This window comes from Halictus rubicundus, chromosome 13 (genome assembly GCF_050948215.1).
Source record: "Halictus rubicundus isolate RS-2024b chromosome 13, iyHalRubi1_principal, whole genome shotgun sequence".
Lineage (NCBI taxonomy): Eukaryota > Metazoa > Arthropoda > Insecta > Hymenoptera > Halictidae > Halictus > Halictus rubicundus.
This window is the reverse complement of record NC_135161.1, coordinates 6,627,833-6,647,265: the sequence shown is the minus strand read 5'-3', so window position 1 is coordinate 6,647,265 and position 19,433 is coordinate 6,627,833. Positions and strand designations below refer to the sequence as shown.

The 19,433-nt window shown below is 42.6% G+C and overlaps 1 protein-coding gene across 3 annotated transcripts in view; it reads right to left on the bottom strand.

Moving 5' to 3' along the window:
• Positions 1–19,433, bottom strand: part of LOC143360470 (sodium- and chloride-dependent transporter XTRP3) — a 32,781-nt gene that overhangs the window by 7,336 nt on the left and 6,012 nt on the right. Inside the window, exons 2-12 of one of the 3 annotated variants that reach the window (XR_013083284.1) lie at positions 8,321–8,553; positions 6,759–6,779; positions 5,713–5,934; positions 4,840–4,950; positions 4,517–4,758; positions 4,011–4,155; positions 3,746–3,947; positions 3,192–3,351; positions 2,796–2,958; positions 2,513–2,713; positions 1,010–1,080 (exon numbers count right to left, since the gene is read on the bottom strand). Coding sequence is in view for 2 of the 3 variants with exons in the window: in XM_076799366.1 (XP_076655481.1) it covers positions 2,513–2,713; positions 2,796–2,958; positions 3,192–3,351; positions 3,746–3,947; positions 4,011–4,155; positions 4,517–4,758; positions 4,840–4,950; positions 5,713–5,934; positions 6,759–6,779; positions 8,321–8,553 (1,700 nt within the window). In the remaining variant the exon portion in view is untranslated. The remainder of the gene's footprint in view (positions 1–1,009; positions 1,081–2,512; positions 2,714–2,795; positions 2,959–3,191; positions 3,352–3,745; positions 3,948–4,010; positions 4,156–4,516; positions 4,759–4,839; positions 4,951–5,712; positions 5,935–6,758; positions 6,780–8,320; positions 8,554–19,433) is intronic. The other 2 variants (XM_076799366.1, XM_076799367.1) reach the window with 2 other exon arrangements.

Genomic DNA, 19,433 nt, shown 5'->3' with positions numbered 1-19,433 from the left:
TGCCGGTGAGAGAACAATATATAGCGCGGTGCCGGTGAGAAATTGAAGCTGGAAGCTTTGTGATTTGGAAACTCTTTCTCCTTTGTTAATCTCCCTCTATACAGATATCTCTCTATTCCTTCTCCTTTAATCTTGCAGGCGATGAACATATCTGCTGCGACAGAGACTGCGGCTCCACTGCACCCGATTTTCGATCGCTGCGACACTCTACTGGTCGCCGCGCTTGTTCCAATGCATCTTTAACGCTGGAACTACCCCAAGCACTGGACGCAACTCGCATACATTGCCTTATAATAACAACAAAATTTCTAAAAGAAGAAACTAGGAGCAAGTCGTTTTGACTCATCCGGTAGTTCTAGTGCTAACACTAGGTTTACGGGACCCGTCAAAATGACGGGTTTTAATATTTTTAATTTACGATTATTGAGATTGTGAAGATCCATCTACGTGGAATTACTCAACAAACTTATTTCCTTAGGTATATATTATTTTAAAAAATGGCTGAAAACTTGGATAGACACATACTTCTTATTTTTATAAAGTAATGTAAAATACTCGCTTTTAATGCTCCGTAAACCTAGTGTTGAAGACAATCGTTAGTTACTGGATAACCAAGTCCCCACTTTATAATCTGCTTAATTTTGGTAACAATCAAGTAATGCTCAATGCCATTCATTTTATGATCAAATGGGGATATCTTTTCAATTGGTAGAGCACTTAGAGCAAAAGAACAAAAATTTGATACTCGATGGTTTAAATCGGTGAGTCTCGTTTCGAGAAAGTAGAGTCTCTAAGCGTCCAGTGGTTAACATGTTTCGATCGAAAATTGCGAGTGGAATCGCAGGCTTGCGTACGTCGTTCCTTCGAAACACTGAAGCTCTATGGAGACGGAGTCGCTCCCGTGCACGAATACGAACAGCTCCGCGACAGTGCGAACGACATAGTGCGAAGCGCGCGCACACAGAAGCTACAGGCATTCCGTAATACGTAGTAGTTTCTACGGACTCACGTGTGTAGGGTAGCTACGGAAGAAGCGATTTAATCGACGTTACCGCACACCGAACGGACGGTTACCTATAACTGCCGGTACGTCCAACGTGAGTCACTTTTGTGCACGTCCGATCCGAATCGGCGCACCCCGAGGCACCATGATCTCCCACTATTACGCTGGGTACGTTCGAGAAGGGAAGACGCATTCGCGAGACCCTTCCGGTCCCATTAATCAACGCTAGAACGTTGGATAAGCTTGGAGAATCAAACGAGGCTGATCAGTAGAGAATAAAATTTCAAATACTGAAAAGATTAAGTAAAGTTAAGAGTATCGATATATTTCCAATTTATTCAAGAAAGAAACAATTTTCTATTCAACTCCTGTTTCTTGTCATTTATGCAGACAATTTTTATTTTGCACTGAGACAAAATTCAGCTGTCTACTGATCAGTATATACTCCTTTTTATAAAATTCTACAAGCCCTAGCAAAAGGTATTCGACCAGATTTCAAATTCAACCAAACGAGTTCAGTTTTCTTGACATATTAGAAGAACCAGTTTACTGAACAACGGTTATCCAAAATTTTGAAAAGATTGCTACTGGTCGGAGTTGCGAGATAAGAAGTAGAATTTCGTCAACTTTTTTGTCCGAGCCTGCGACGAAACTGTAATCAATGCGTTTCGATGGCTCGGAGTGCGCCAATCGGATCGAGTCGTTTCCCATGATCGCTACAATGTCTAAGACAGCTGATGAGCGTGCTTTGTGTGTCCTGCGATAGCAGTTGCCGAAGAATTTGCTCGGCGATTACGATAGAACCGGAAAGACCGTGGTTGCTTTGCGGTTCTACCGTCGTTGCGGATCGTGTGTGATCATAGACAAGGTACAACGTGAACAGCGACACGACACGATTCCTCTACACAGTTGGACCAACCAGCATACATTTCACTCGTAAGATCCCTTTGGTGGAGGCACAGAAGCCGCGGGACATCGGGATAGAAAGCAAATCGATGCGTGTACAGAAACGTGTGATCAACCCTCGGATAGGTATACCAAGTGAATTCAGTAAACTAAGGATTTTATGAATTCATTTTATGATTCTATGAACTTTATGAAAGGTGAAACGGAGAAAAATGTAAGATCACTATTACTGAAGAACCTCCACCGTCCGAGGGTTGAAACGATAAAGCAAGGCAGTGAACCCTTGTTTATGGTGACCTTCGGTTCACTGCCTCGCTCTATCGCTAGAATCGTGTACCAGACACAGCGGTTTCAGCTTAGGGACGCGTTTACGTAAAGTATCTCTAAAAATACGTTTCTCGTAAAAGCTGTAGAATGTTGAAGACACTTTGGGAAAATGTTGCAAGGCTTAATATTCGCCGAGTCATCTCCACTTGGCATTGATCGTTTAGCTGCGTCGTTAAGCGGAAACCGTTGCGATGAGCGGAGCGATGAGAGGAGCTGGTGATCGATGTCGGTGAAACGAGAGCGGAGCGAAGCGAGTTTCGTTTTGGCTCGACTCACATCGACGTCGCCCATCATTTCCTTGGTGGAGACCGTGGTGTCGATGCGTCGTATACTGCCCTGATGGATGTCCACGTCGAGTTTGACGCATTGGAACCGCCTCAGGAGAAAGACGATCGGTATTGGCGCAATGCCCGCGAAAATAATTATCGCCGCTATGGCCAGCACCCAGCTGGGATAATTAGTGGGCACGGCCATTCCCTGAAACGTACGAGAAAAAAGAAAATCATTATAACCAACTCGATACGAATAGCTCTCAGCAGGATTTGTAATTTATTCTCACCAGGTTGGGATCCCACGCGGAATACTGAGGTTTCTTGATGAACATCGACGCTATACTGGACACCAGGATGCACACCATGATTATGGGAGCGAGGAACCGCCAAGTCACCTGCCAATACGGCCCTGGTCTATACCCTGTCATCTCTTCGATGTCCTTGCTGAACCTGAACGAGCAACAGGAGCATTCGATTAACAATTTCCAGAAAGTCTTGCATTAGGTTGACGGAATGTCCGATTTTAGAACGCGAACGTTAAGAAGCCCATTGTGCCCTTTATATTTACACCATTATGTTCAGACCACTTTAAGAAACAAAGCTGATCTTTGGTAAAAATCTGTAAGAAATGTTAACTGCTTAAAATCGGACCTAATAGTGTTCGTGCTGGAAGTAAACATTACTTTTCATGGCCGTAGATGAAGACCACCGAGAGCATTTCCATGAGCGCGACCATCACCAGGCCTATGGTGCCGGCGAAGCTGTCGAACATCTTCAGCCAGTACTCTCCGGCGCCGGTGCAGAAGATCAGCCCGACGAAGAAGCAGACGGTGCAGACCACCCCTGAGACACGATGATCACGATGACACATGATCGCTCAAGATGAAAATTCCGCTTACTACGGACGGTCCCGAAGTGACATCACTGACAATTTCGAGTATTAACCCTTTGCAGTCGTACTAAGTTTACACATAGGTGTCATGCTGGTGGGAGGACGCGAAAATGGCTAATTACACTTAGACACAAGTTGTAAAATATTATTTCTACGTATCTCCGAAGCTTGTCGACTTAATGTAATATAAGATCAGTATGGTTCTTTGCTGTGGTGGCTGGGAGCAGACATACAAAGGGTTAAAGATGGTAGCTCTGGCAAGAACCCTCCCACAGTTTCCCTAAAATCCGGTGACGTCACTTTGTTCCTTGTTAGTGTAAATTATCTATCGAAGGACCTCGGTACCTGTCATGTACTGCTTCTTGATTCGTTTGAACAGGTCGATGTCGAAGATAACGCATAGCATACCCTCCAGTATACCGATCTGGGAGCCCAGACCGAGGGCGAGCAGCATCATGAAAAAGATGCAGGACCAAAATGGCGCGCCGGGCAGCTCGACGATCGCCTGCGTGAACACTATGAACGCCAGTCCCGTTCCTTCGGCGGCCTGCGACGATAAAGATAAATATCAATCTTCCCAGGGTTAACGACGAAGAGGCCGAGTACTCACGTTGTCCAGCTGCTCGCTCAGGCTGCACCTGCCTAGCGTGAAGTTCAGCGCGGACATGTTCAACTTCTTCATAACGTTCTCGTACTCGTCCGTGGTGATGTTCGTGTGCATTATATACCCGTTCTCGTACAATAAGTCCTTGTTGCTGCGGGGAAATAGCGCTTGTTAAGCGTGGATCTTTGCAAGGTCGGAATTAGCGCTTCATCTATGCGGTTGATGAACAGGTTGCGGATCTTTATGCCGTTATGCCGTTATATACCATTTATTTAAAAAATGACTGTATTATTTTCATCTTGTCGGAATTATCAAAGGAAGAATTATCGCAGACCATTTTTATTTTGCATAAAGATCCGCAGTCTATCGATGACATCTTTGCTCGAGGGAATTTTCTAACTGATAACTTGAACTAGTTGATTGTTCTAGGTTCTCAAGAGTAAGCGATGAAGTTTAAATGTTGCATAATGATCCGGAGTTTGCCGATGACTTAGGACGAATCGTTCGCCTACCCTGCGAGACACTTGTCGACGTTGGTCATCGCCTTGAAGCCGAGAATGGCGAAAATGACGACGCTCGCGTAAATCGCGGTGAAGGCGTTACAAACGCTGACCAGGATCACGTCCCGGACGCAGTTGTTGTCCGGCGTGTTGTACGAACCGAACGCGATCAACGAGCCAAACGCTAGTCCGAAACTGTAAAAAACCTGCGTCGCTGCGTCGAGCCAGACCGTCGGCTCTAACAGTTTCTCGATCTACGGTCCGAACAAAAGCGAATTAGAATTAGGTCAACACCAGCCAGGCGAAATTAGAGGAAGTAGGAGTGGTCCGGTTACCTTTGGCGTGTACATATGGGCCAATCCAGCGCTGGCACCTTTTAACGTTATTCCACGAATAAAAAAGATAGTAAGCACCAAATACGGGAACATGGATGTAAAATATACCACCTTTAAATCAAGCAAAGAAATAAGTCGTTGACACAGTATCTGACTAAGGCCACGTTTACGTGGAGAAGTTTGTTCGGCGGCCGTGCTCGGTCAGGAAGCGCGAAAAAATTGGATTTTTGCGAACTTTAGCTCTGACCCGCCGTACAATTTGGCAACGGGCTGCTCCGATCGATAGATCTTTATCTGTCGCAACTGTTGATCGTTCGGTGCCTCAAAAACGCTGGTCAACACGTCCGCTACCGGCATTTATCTCAGCAACAGCCTTCACAATTACAATACAATACAATAGAAAATTGTTACAGAAAAGTTACAAATTCTGTAAAGACGGCAAGCACAAAGCCAATCTGATTTTTCTTATGTGCTAAACAAAATCGTGGCCATCTCACATGTGCAGACAATTTAAAACAGAAACATTAAAGCTCTAATATGGCTGCTGTTTATGTAAGAGAATTTCTATTTTGCATAAGAGTTCTATACATGTGTGACGCTGTTAGCGAACGTGTTTAACCGGTCCGTGGAGTCAAACTGATCCTCGTAGAGACACTGTATTGTATTAAAATTTTTGTTGTTGCTTTGTAGCTCGTTCGGAGCACCGACTGTTGAGCGTTTATGTATCATTTTTCTATACTGACAAAAATCGGATTTTTCAGAATTTCTGACTCGGCACGACCGCTATTGGAGGGAGAAGAGGCGTGGGCGGTTCGAGAAAGCAAACGCGCGAGGAAAAGAAAGAAGCGAACGGATCGCCCCGCGTCCCTTTACCTTTCCCGAGGACTGTATTCCCTTCATCACGATGAAGAAGACGACGATCCAGCTGAGCAGTAGACAAAGCACGATCCACCACTTGAGGCCTTGACCGTCCTCGATCGAGGGCGCCGCGTCCAGCGTCGTTCTGTACCAGAAGTAAGCGGTCTCGGAGCTTTTCACACACTCCTCGACCGGCTTGCCGTCGAGTTCCGGACATTTCGCCCAAGGCAACGGGTCCTGCGCGGTCAAATTATCCAATTAGAGGCGCGCCAATACCACAGGTTTTGCGTTCCGAGCTCACCATTTTGCAAACTTTTTGCTAACCAAATTCACCCTTTCCGCAAACCAAGTTCGCCCTTTTTGCTGACTAAATGCACCCTGGTGATGTGCAGAACTCAGGTTTTCCTACAAATTTGTTCCCTTAAATTTATTTCAATTATATTGCGTGTCCCAGCGAATGGTTCACTTAATTTGACCCGTGATAAGGCGAATTTGATTTGCAAAAGAGTTCATTTGGCGTGCAAATAGGTGAATATGATCTACAAACGGATTCATTTGGAGTGCAAAACCTGTAGAGACTTGCGAGGATCATTCCGCTAGAGATCTTCAGACTACGAACTCCATGCAATTTTCCCAAAACCGTGAAAACATTTCCGATCCGTCCAGTTCTGTTTCCTGGAATCGACCCGGGCAGTTTATTATTGCATAAAGATCGCAGTCTACGGATCTACCCTCGTTCGAAGCTGTTCGAGCACATGATTCTATTCGAGGCGTCCGTGATTATCGCTCGAAGGATATGTATATACATTATTGTACGCATGCTGTCACCAGAAGTGCCCGCGTTCGAGCAATCTATCTTTCTCTACGTGATGGTTGCCGCATGCAAATCGTACACACCGTGATAACGCAGTGGAACAATAACAAAACTGTGGATCTTTATACCGCGCGGGCACCGACTACTTCCAAAAACAATATTTAATTAAACCGACGCGACGGTGCTCTTGCTTTACCGCGCCGCTCGCATAAACATCCGCAGTCCGAATAGTCGTGGAGTAACTTACGCCGAGTTTAATCGTGACGGCCTAATCGAGCGGGCAGCGTGAAACACAAATTGTATATAGTTATTGGAACCAGTCTCGTAAAACTGTCAGGAAGGTTTCGACCAAACACGTCACGCGTATTCCGCCGACGATCGTGATCTATGGATCGGGATTTGGACCGTTGCCGGCGGAATAGATCTCGTTCGACCCTGCATAAAGCACACTGTCTTCGAAAAATGTCCTACAAAATTTCTTAGAATATTTGCAATTATTTGACAAGGCGAAAGATGACAGTAAACTCGCTGCAGTTCGAAGGACAGCGTGTCATTGCAGGATTGAACGTGCCGCTCATTTGCGAAATCGATTAACAACGCCGAATAAAAAATACAGAAGATTGACAGAACAGTGTACAGTGAATTCTCGATATATGTCAACAACACGGGTCTTGCCAGAGTCGTGTATCGTCCAGGAGACATACAAGCTTTATGGCTCCTCACGGGGTGTACCTCGCAGTAGTGGGGATAATTCCGCGACGTTTATCATCCAGGTCTTGGCGACATATACAGAGAAATTATTGTACATGAACTTCTTCCATGAATTCCATTTTTGTCTTTCGCTGGTACCGCGTCTAATACTGAAAACTGAAAATGCCGATCTTGTAAACGAATAACGTGACAACTGTTCTGACCAAAAAATCTCAACTTGTACCGTAATACAATTTCGAAATTTACAATTCGTCGATGAAACATAATTAACACTAGATTTACGGGACCCGTCCAAATGACGGGTTGTACATTCTTTAATTTACAATTACTGTGCTTGTAAAAGTATATTTATAGGAAATTTATTTAACACGTTTATTCTTTGGAACAGATGGTAAAAGCTGCTAAAAATCTGGCTGGATATATTCTTAATATTCTTATAAAATGATCCAAACTGGCCACTTTTACTGCTCCGTAAACCTAGTGTTAACAATAACGGCTCTTGCTTTGAGAATTTCATCAACATTTACAAAGAACTACTACCTAAAAAGACAGAAAAGGTTGTTAATCGTTCGGCGAGTAAGCGGCACGGACGTGTCCCGTGTTAATCAGTAGTCTGCGGATTTAATGCATTTACAATTAACACTTTGAACGCCAAACTAGAAACTCCAAAAATTCCATAAAATCAAAGTAAGTTATTTAATGGAATAAAAATTGCAAAAAATTAAATGTACGATACAGAGTAATCCTCCAACATTCTTGCATGTTACAGATCCTAATTAAGTTTAGTACAATGAATATATCGACGTAAAAATTCATTTTAAAACCTGCACAAATAATTCCGTCAGCCACATATGGCTGACGTGGCGTTCAACGTGTTAAAAATGAATAGATCGAATAGCAAAACAGAGAAAGACGTTCAAAAAATCGAAGAAAGCTATTATTTCCGTTTAATTGCAACACTTGAGAAAACAGATAACTTCTGTATCTTGCAGTGGATGCAACAAATTCATATTCCGCATAAAAATCCGCAGTCTAATGTTAATAGTCCCGCGGTCGTGTTGCCGCAAAGTGGTATGCACCGCGTGGTCGGACACGCACCTCGAGCGAGTTGAACAGGTAGAAGAAGCACCATGTGATGATCACGTTGTAGTATAGTGCGACGAAGAAGGTGACGATGCAGGAGGCGATGCCGATGCCGCCGAGCCACGGGTGTATCGTGTTCCAGACGCCGAGGGCGCCTTGGCGCATCCGTTGACCGAGGCCCAGCTCGATCAGAAAGAGGGGCACACCCTCTAGGATTAGCATCACGAAAAAGGGGATGAGAAAGGCACCTGGAACGAACAAAGTCCCGCGGGGGCCCCTTAAAAAACTTGCTCTCTCCTCGGACCCGTCTGTACAAATTTATTTATCAAAAGCGATTCGTTGGATTCATTCATGGAAAATAATATGGGGGTCCGGAAAGCTCCTCTCTTGTTCCTCGGACCCCTTATTATCGAATGAATACGCGGGCTACCGTTCCCTTTTGATCCCCCCGTCCCCAGGGGTGTTCTATCTCTTTTTCTCCCTGAAACTTTTTGAATCTCTCTCTCTCTCGGACTGTCTTGCTCTCGTTCTCGCCGTGTCTCTGTTTAAGAGAGAATGTTTCTCTCCCCCCCCGCCCCGTTTTTTCGTGGCAATCTAGTTCGCGACCGCCGCAGCCCGAGTGTCTGGTTCGGTATTGATCGTGTGACGCGTGCACGTACACGGACATACCCTCGTATCTCGTATATCTCGTGCCGTGCCGTGCGGTGCCTGCTCTACGTACGGTACGTACCGTACCGTACCGTACCGTACGTACCCTTCCGATCTTGCTCGGTCCACGTTCGTCTTTCCTTCTTCCTCCTCCCGTCGAGGAAGCGAGCGTCGTTTCGCAAGCATCGTCCCTGATATCGATCAACCGCGACGCACGCCGTGTCGCAATTTTCCTAAACGACGCGACGCGACGCGTGCCACGACGTGCACCGAGAGAGCCTTGTTTTCTGCTCTGGCGAAACCGAGGAAACTGCTTCGCCCAGCCGTTCCATCAAGGCCTCGATCCCGCGACCGAACGACTCCCTGATACCTTGCCAACCGACCCTTGCACATCCCGATTCATACCCGAACCGTCCTTTCCAACCCTTTCGATATGCTGGATACGTGTCTTTTTCTTGGCCCTAATTTTGCCACATCGATTAACTACAGAAAGTAAAAGACAGAGGATATTGATGAGATAGTGTACGCCAAGCTCTGTCATTCGGCGTTGACACTTTCTCTACCGGATGCCTACGACGCACGCAATTTACTCCAAACTAGGCTAATTAGTTTTAGACATTTTATTATGTAACGCTAAACCTACCACGGTCAAAATGCCCGGTTTTCTGTTTCACAATTATTGAAAGTATAGAAACGTTTCCATAGGGAATTATTGAATTGACTTCTTTATTTAACACGTTAACTGCCACGTCACCCACATGTGGGTGACGGAATTATTTGTCCTGGTTTTAAAGTGAATTTTTACGTTAATACATTCACTGTACCGAATTTAATTAGGATCTGTAAAATACAAGAAAGCTGGAGGACTACTCAATATCATACATTTAATTTTTTTCAATTTTTATTTCATTAAATAACTTGCTTTGATTTCATGGAATTTTTTAGGTTTCTAGTTTGACAGTCAAAGTGTTAAGCGCACATTATAATGAAAATCGTACAAAGTTTATGTAAACTCAATCTTCTACCTTCTGTAAGGCACTCTTCTACAGGGCACTTTTGTATGTTTTGGGCTTGGTAGGTTTAGCGTGAAGAAATTCTGTATTCATTCTTTTATGCGTATGGAGTTTGGAAAAGTATCTTCAAGGTTCGATCCACTTTGGAAAAATACGATTTATAGAAAATCGATTTTTTGGACCAGTCGCACGAGACTCCCCCTTCAGTCTAGCTATTAGTTCGCTGCATATGAAATGACCGATTTCAGAATGCAAATTTTATAAACTGTTTCAGTCAAGATACACTATTATAATCTACAGGTTTACATATTATGTATGTCATTTAAAGGTACAAACCTAATCATTCTAGAACTTTCTTCAGTTTCTAACTGTACATACCACTTTACTTTTAAATGAAATTTATTTCGACATCGGTCAATGAGACCGACTTGTATTCTGTTTACATCAGCGAAAAAGCAAACATATTGACGACAACATATTGTGCAATGGTTTGCCAAACTGTGGTAGTAAATAAACGCACTAGTAGTCAATGACAGAAAAAGCTCAAAAATATAGATGATAATCTTATAAACGAGGAATAATATGGTATAATCTAGTATATAGTAATCTACTATATAGTATAATCTAGTATATAGTATAATCTAGTATATAGTATAATCTAGTATATAGTATAATCTAGTATATAGTATAATCTAGTATATAGTAATCTACTATATAGTATAACCTAGTATCTAGTATAATCTAATATATAGTAATCTACTATATAATATAATCTAGTATATAGTATAATCTAGTATATAGTAATCTACTATATAGTATAATGTAGTATATAGTAATCTACTATATAGTATAATCTAGTATATAGTATAATCTAGTATATAGTATAATCTAATATATAGTATAAAATAGTATAATCGAAAATGACGACTACAGTGATGCTCTCTGTAATCAATAAGTTTTATTTAGAGAAAATTATGTTTGTTTAGAGTTACTGTTACGAATCGGACGTTTCATATGCAACGACCTGATATTAACCAGTTAGGTGTTGCGACCTCTGCGAAAAATGTGTACCTAAATTGCGTCGCAAAAATGAACCAGTCAGCTGTTATGACGAGTATACTCGTCAAAATATTGCCATTTCTTCGTGACGATTATACTCGTCAAAGGCAGCCAACTGGTTAAGGGAGTTTATTTTAAATGGGAAAAGTTAAGAATCGATCGACTGCCTCAGCAACACAATGTAAGAAACCTCGAGAGGCGGTTAATCGCTTTGGCCTGTGAATAGGTTGTTTGATACGAATCGGTGGCTATAAAGATATCAAATACGACTCGGTAACCATGGGAATAATAACTATAGCTGTGCCGTAATCGACCACAGTTGCGAATCACTGTGAAATTCGAACAGCTGACTATAATCACTGGACCGCGGATTTTACGTGTTTATCACAAAATTTGGGAATATTACAAGGCCTGAAGCGATACTTCAATTTATCAAAATTATCAAAGAGAATTTTCTATTTGGTTTCTACTTGTCGCAATTGGTGAATAATATTTCTATTTTGCATAAAGGTCCGCAGTTTAACAACAACCACCGATGGCGTGCAGCGAGCGTGCAAAGATGAGTGATTGTGGTCACCGATGCTATCCTAAGGGTTAAGTGTTAGAAACGCAAATTGAATCATTCTAATCGAAGTATAACTGAAGTGTTTTACTATGTTTCAGAGTGCATACTCCGTGGAATGATAGCATCGCGAGGCATCAGGAAAACAGCGCGAAACGATCGCAGAAGAGGGACCCCTTCGATCTTTAAAGTATTTAGACCTTCTGAACGTCGAGCGGTAGATTCCTCTACGGATACGGAAAGGTCGAGGCTAACTATGACGCTGCCTATGGTAATTAGGGTAACAGAGTCCATGTTTCATCCATGAATGCGATTCCTCGTCGCCGGGATCGATTACCGGACAGACACCGAGCGTTTTTATCAACCCTTCAGTCCTCATTACGGCGATAACCGAAGCGATAGCCGGTGCAACGTCTTTATGCAACGTCGCGCAAGGGCGAGGGTGCAGGGCTGCAACATGGCTGACGCCCAACCTAAATTAATCCGATGGAAATTCCCCCGGCCGTTCCGCTTCATAATTTCGACGCGACTGCTGCACCTCTGTCTTCCCAAGAATTCTAAGCAAACAATTTATCCGACGTGGAATGTTCTTCTAGGTAATTTCAAAGTTTCAATTTCAAAGTTATAGGTAATATCAAAATTGTTGGCGAAGACACGAATGCAAGTTGAACCCCTGCTTTCCCATTATGTGGACAATCTTCTTGATGTCTGTCTGCAGATAATCGCAAAGTCGTGCCAGAATTGATGGGAAGATTTGTGAATGCAACTCATTGCGAATGTTCAACCCCTGCTTTCCCATTAACCCATTACGCACCATAATCTCAATTTCGCATCATGCATTTGGATTACACTAATGAGTGCAATACACACCAAATGCCACCATCCCTAAATGCGTATATTTTTTCAATTGGTCATAACAATAATTAGCTTTTGGCATAAATCGCCCTAAAATTTGGTGCTTAATGGGTTAAGATAATGTTCCTAGCGTGATATTTCACTGTAGATAATCGCAAAGTCGTGTCAGAATTTATGGGAAGACAAAATCTGTGAATGTAACTCGTTTTGAATACTTTCCCATTAACCCATTACGCACCATAATCTCAATTTGGGATCATGCACATGGATTACACTAAGGAGTGCAATACAATACAATTTAACTATTGGCATAAATCTCCCTAAATACTAATCATTTAGAGGAAACATTTAGAAATAAAAATTTGGTGTTTAATGCGTTAAAATAATGTTTCTAGCGTGATATTTGACTGTAGATAATCGCAAAGTCGCGTCAGAATTGATGGGAAGACAAAATCTGTGAATGTAACTCGGTTTGAATACTTTCCCATTAACCCATTACGCACCATAATCTCAATTTGGGATCATGCACATGGATTACACTAAGGAGTGCAATACAATACAATTTAACTATTGGCATAAATCTCCCTAAATACTAATCATTTAGAGGAAACATTTAGAAATAAAAATTTGGTGTTTAATGCGTTAAAATAATGTTTCTAGCGTGATATTTGACTGTAGATAATCGCAAAGTCGCGTCAGAATTGATGGGAAGACAAAATCTGTGAATGTAACTCGGTTTGAATACTTTCCCATTAACCCATTACGCACCATAATCTCAATTTGGGATCAGGCACATGGAATGCACTAAGGAGTGCAATGCCACTATCTCTGAACGGGTATATTTTCTCAATTGGTCATAACAATAATTAATACAACTTTTGGCACAAATCGCCCCAAATGCTTATCATTTAGAACACAGATTTAAAAATCAAGATTTGGTACTTAATGGGTTAATATAATGTTCCTGCGTGATATTTGACTACAGATAATTGCGGAGTCGTATCGAAATCGATGATAAAGATAATTTGTAAATGTACACGATCGTGAGACGGCGTTACGATCGTTCGCACCCTTGTTGTTCCCGTGAGGAATCGCGCGATATTTTTCAGTAGATAATCGCGATGCGGTATCGATGGGAAGGCACGGTTCGTGAACGGCGGAGACCGTCATCAACGCGTTACGGATGCTAAACGGTTACGTGTATGTTCTCCCTGTTCCTCCGCCGCGACAGAATGGTAAAAATCGATCGATGCGCGCGTCGGACGTCGGCGTCGGTTCTGAACGTGTCGGCCTCGACGTCCGCGTCCGCGTCGTGCCATGTCGCGTGGCACAGGGGAAAATTCCATTGAAAGTTGAGGAGACCCCGGCTGATTGATTTCGACGCGGGGCACGGCTATTGATTCGCGAACCGGGAACCCGAGATATCCCCGCGGAGACGCGAACAAGGAGGCAAACGCCGAACACGGTGCCCGCGATATCGAGCGGGACCGGAATAGATTCCTACTTTTCCGCCCGAATTTTTGCTACCCGCGGCCTAACGCTCCTCGAGAAACATTTCTGTTCGCCTCCTGCTTCCAGCGATCGATATGCGAACCACCCTTCATCTTCTGCGAAGACCCGCCGTCTAATCTTGATCTTAAACGATCAGCCTCTGTAACGAGCGTTTCCGTATTGTCTGTTTTCTTTTCTCCCCTCTCTCACGAATAGTTAGAAGTTATAATTAGACACTTTTGTACTGTATCACTAGACTGCGGATTTATGACAGAAATTAATAGGTGTAAAATGGTACAAACATTAATTCTATACTTTTTTCAATCTATGAAACGAAGATTTCTATCTCAGTTTGTTGCAATTCAGGAGAAAAATGTTTATTTTGCATAAGAACCCGCAGTCTATTTGAACATAGTTATGGGAAATGTCGGAGAGTCTAAATGTACGATCGGCCGTCGTCCTCGGGGGGTTAATGCTACCCGATTATGCGCTTAATTAACACTAGATTGCCGGAGCGAGCCAATTTGACTCACTTACGATTTTATTGCTATATATATATAACTTAAATCATTCTTTTTAAAACATATTTTAGTTTTTAATAGAATTATGAAGATAGATCACTGCGGATTTTATGCATTTATGATAAAAATGGGTGGGCCCAATTTAATACAGCAAAAGCATTTGAAGTATTTTGATATACTATTATATTATTTCCGACCTATAAAACACATTAAGCAGGAAATTAAATATTTATTTTACCCTAGTTTGTTTCAATTCAGGTTTTTACTTTGCATAAATATTCGCAGTCTACTGATCACCCTCGTTATCATACAATACCACCAATCAGTCAGAGGGAATCACTAACTGATACCTTCTTTATCATCCGGCAATCTAGTGTTAACACCAAGTGTAGCAGAAAACTGGTGTCGTATCTGGTAATCGGGCAACGTTCCTCCATCTACAGACAACGCGAGGACGCTCGAAACCGTGACCTTTTGGAACTGTTTCCCAACGTGTCGCAAGCACGCAGCCCACCACCGGGGTGAAAGCCGCGAATCTCGGATGGAACCGAGTCTCTGTAGAACCGTGGATGGCCGAGGCTCGGTCACCTGTGGCCATTTCGTCGAGGCATTATCTCGCGGCCCAATTGCGTGGACCGTTGCGCGATCGCTGCGTTTGATTGCCGTGAGGTCAAGCGCATAGCTCGCGTCCGACACTGACCATGTATCTTCAATTGTAGAGCGGGTAATGCCGGAGAAGCAATGGCTCAGCGCGTGATACGGACCGATGATAACGCGTCCCGAGCAGAGAAAGCGTTTTCGTAACGGGGTACAGTGAATTCTCGATATATGTCAACAACACGGCTCTTGCCAGCGTCGTATATCGTCCAGGAGACATAGCCGTGTTACGTTCACACTCCTCTGCGTCCGAGACCTCTCTTAGGGGTATACCCCGCGGTAGTGGGAATAATTCCGCGACGTTTGTCATTCAGGCCTTGGCGACATACAGGGTGGCCCACATAACTCTGAACAGCTCAATATCTCGAAAACTATGCCATCGATTTTAAAGTTCTTAGTCTTAAATTGCATGGAACTGAAGGGCCTTTCTGACTACATAAACGTGAAGTGGCCTCCCTTCCCCTTTAACGGGGGAGGGGAGGTACCTTTGTAATTTTAAATGGAACCCCCTATAAAATGTTACATATTTAGATTCTACCGGAAAAAACAAGTCAATTTTGTCTGAAACATTTTTTTGTCAGATACTTCCATGATGAGGTATAACAGTTTGAAGTTTCGAGTTGTAGGTACTTGAAGCGCTCGGAAATAGCGTTATGGAATTATACGCGCTTGAGTCCTTTGCTTATTCGTGAAGAAATAAAATGTACTTTAAATTTAATGTTCAAAATGTCCACCACGGGCTTGTAAACATTTATTTACTCGAAACATCAAAGTTGTTCTAACATTTTTTAACATTTCGGGAGTCACTGAAGCGCAAGCGTCACGTATTCTTTGTTTCATATCCTCTTTTGTCGTCGGTGGTTCAAACATAACTTTGTCCTTTACATATCCCCATAAGAAAAAATCTAATCTTGTTAGATCGGGGGATCGAGGAGGCCATTGACGAGGTCCCCCACGACCTATCCATTTGTTCCCAAATTTTTCGTTCAAAATTTGCCTGGTGATGATTGCAAAATGTGGGGGAGCGCTGTCTTGTTGGAACCACATTTCTCTTCTAACGTGCAGTGGCACATCTTCCAAAAGCGCAGGCAAATGATTTTTTAAGAAATCACAATAACTTGCAGATGTTACAGTTTCTTGAAAAAAATAAGGTCCAATCACAAAATCTCCTATTAGGCCACACCAAACATTTAAAGACCATCGATGTTGAAAGGGAACACATCGCATCCAATTTGGGTTTTCCACGGCCCAATAATGCAGATTATGTCTATTTACATGCCCTGAATTCATAAAAGTGGCCTCATCGGAAAAAAGTATTTTGCACAAAAAGTCATTTTCCACAACACCCTGCAGCCGCTCACAAAATCTTACGCGGTGATCGTAATCTGCTATCGAAAGCTCTTGTGATAAAACCATGTGATATGGATGATACTTTTGCCGTTTCAAAATTCGTTGAATTGATGAACGACTAATATGTGATGTTTGTGCAAGTGTACGTTGACTAATATGAGGATTTAATGTAATTGCAGCAAGAATACTGGCACTATTATTTTCATTGGTGACAGCTTTAGGTTTATTGTGAGTTTTTTTACACAATTCACCGTGCTCGCGAAGCCGCTTTTCTAAATTATGAAATGTTGCATGACATTTTTTGATCCCATAACGTTCAAAAAACATCACTGCTGCACGCCGATAATTTTTTTGGCATTCACCTAACGTTAATAACATATTCACTTCTGTGTCAAAAGTAGCCATAATCACAATGTTACTGCTTGAATAACAGCTCTAAACAGAAAACGTTTTCATAGATAAGTGAGTCAAACTCAAGAATTGTAAATATTATTGTTTGTGTTTCTTCAGGAATAAGCAAAGGACTCAAGCGCGTATAATTCCATAACGCTATTTCCGAGCGCTTCAAGTACCTACAACTCGAAACTTCAAACTGTTATACCTCATCATGGAAGTATCTGACAAAAAAATGTTTCAGACAAAATTGACTTGTTTTTTCCGGTAGAATCTAAATATGTAACATTTTATAGGGGGTTCCATTTAAAATTACAAAGGTACCTCCCCTCCCCCGTTAAAGGGGAAGGGAGGCCACTTCACGTTTATGTAGTCAGAAAGGCCCTTCAGTTCCATGCAATTTAAGACTAAGAACTTTAAAATCGATGGCATAGTTTTCGAGATATTGAGCTGTTCAGAGTTATGTGGGCCACCCTGTATATAGAGGAATCACTGTACCTGTTCTAAAGCGTCTTTAAAAAAAGAATACGCGAATATGTTTCTTGAGTTAGGAGAGGGGGACGAAGAGGAAGATGAAACGCGGGTACCCGGTCAGCTCTAGTATCGATAGGGGGTCATTTCAGCGAATCACTGACGTGATCAGCCGGCCAGAAACGAATTGAGTCGCGGGTTCTGCGCAGTGGGCGCCCATCTCTCTCTTTCTCTCTCTCTCTCTCTCTCTCTCTCTCTCTCTCTCTCTTTGTAGAAAGAGAGAACGGTGGAAACTTCCGCGGCGAAAATTCGCGGGGGCGTGCTCGGATTTAGCGGTCGCGTAAACCTCACGGCTGGTCTATGACGTAACGTATGACGGTCGCGATTTCATTCGCACCGGGATTCGCCACCCTCCTCTCTCTCTCTCTCTCTCTCTCTCTCTCTCTCTCTTTCTTGATCCACCACCCACCCCAAGAGCAGCTAGCCGCGCTCTACACGGTGTCCTCGTTGTTTCCACCATTCAGTCATGCCAACCCCCACTTGCGCGCGTGGGAGTGATAGGGGATCTTCGGATGAAGAGACTACGAGGACTCCGGGGGCGCAGTGGATCTTCCAGCATTTAGCAAAAGCGTGTCCCACCCCCTGCACTGCGATCTACGCCTACAACCGTCAGAACTTCTCTGTCCATGATTTGACACAAAGAAGCAGGTCCTGTTATTTTATCTGGCCATTATCAGCAACCTTTGTTAGTCCCTTACACCTCGTCTAGCTTCCAGAAGACTTGTAAAAACCCGCGCTTGGTCCAATTTGATCCAATAATTAAACACTGATAACTAGACTGCGGAGCTGTATGCAAAATAGACATTGTTTGCATCAACTGCAACAAACGAGGGTCTTATAAAAATTTGTCTCGTTCTTTAAACCATTTGCATCATAAGGAAATATGAAAAGAAGGCCTTTGTCACCGAACTTTTTTTTTTATTTAACACTAGAACGACCGGAGCAGTCAAAATGACTGGTTCCTAATTTTTTCTTTTACAATTACTGAAATTGTAAAAATGTTTTCATCGGAAATTCTTTAATGAACCTCTTCATTGAAGCACATATTACAATAAAAGTTGTATGAAGTCTGAATGGGTACAGTCTTGTCACTGTTACAAAGCAATATACGTCAGTCGCATTTATTGCTCGGTCGTTCTAGTGTTAAGTACAAAAGTGACTACACGTAAAAGAACTTCATATTTCAGCATTATGGGAAAAAATCAATTGAGCGTATACAGGGTGAGTCACCAAACGTTAGCACCTCAAATATCTTTGTTGTTTCTAAAGATACGTAAAATATGGTAAGGACAAAGTTAAATGGTACAATGGGGCTGACCCGATGCAAAAAAAAATTTTGTTTTTATGTCATTTTTTTGGAGATATCAAGGTCACCTTGACTTTTTAAAATGGAACCACCCTTTTTTAAACACCTACAATGATAGTCCCTTTCATTAGGAATTCAATGACTATAATTAGTCCAAGGTCATTCAAGGTCAAGGACAGAAAAAACGTATAAAACTAAAATATGGAAGCAGAATACCTGTATTTTATAAATGTTCGAAATGATGGCCGTCTGCGTCGATACATTGTTGTAAACGAGCTCTGAAGGAATGTCGAACTCTGATAAGTGTATCCGACGTGATATTCGTACATGCTGTGATGATACGCTGACGCATATCTTCAACTGTTGTTGGAGCATCCGTGTACACGGTCTCTTTTAGCAGAGCCCATAAAAAGAAATCCAGTGGATTTAAATCAGGCGAACGTGCTGGCCATGAAACTGTTCCGCCTCGTCCCATCCATCGGTTAGGATATCGAGAATCCAACGTTTCTCTTGCTACTCGTGCATAATGAGGAGGACAACCGTCATGTTGGTACCACATATCGTAGCGATTTTGTAAAGGGACATCTTCTAACAAAATTGGCAGATCTTCTTGCAAAAATTGAGCGTATTTCTGTCCCGTCATCATTCCGTTAACGAAATATGGTCCAATTACTTTGTCGTTCAAAATACCAAACCACATGTTTACGCTCCATTGTCTTTGATGATCAATTTCTCGCAGCCA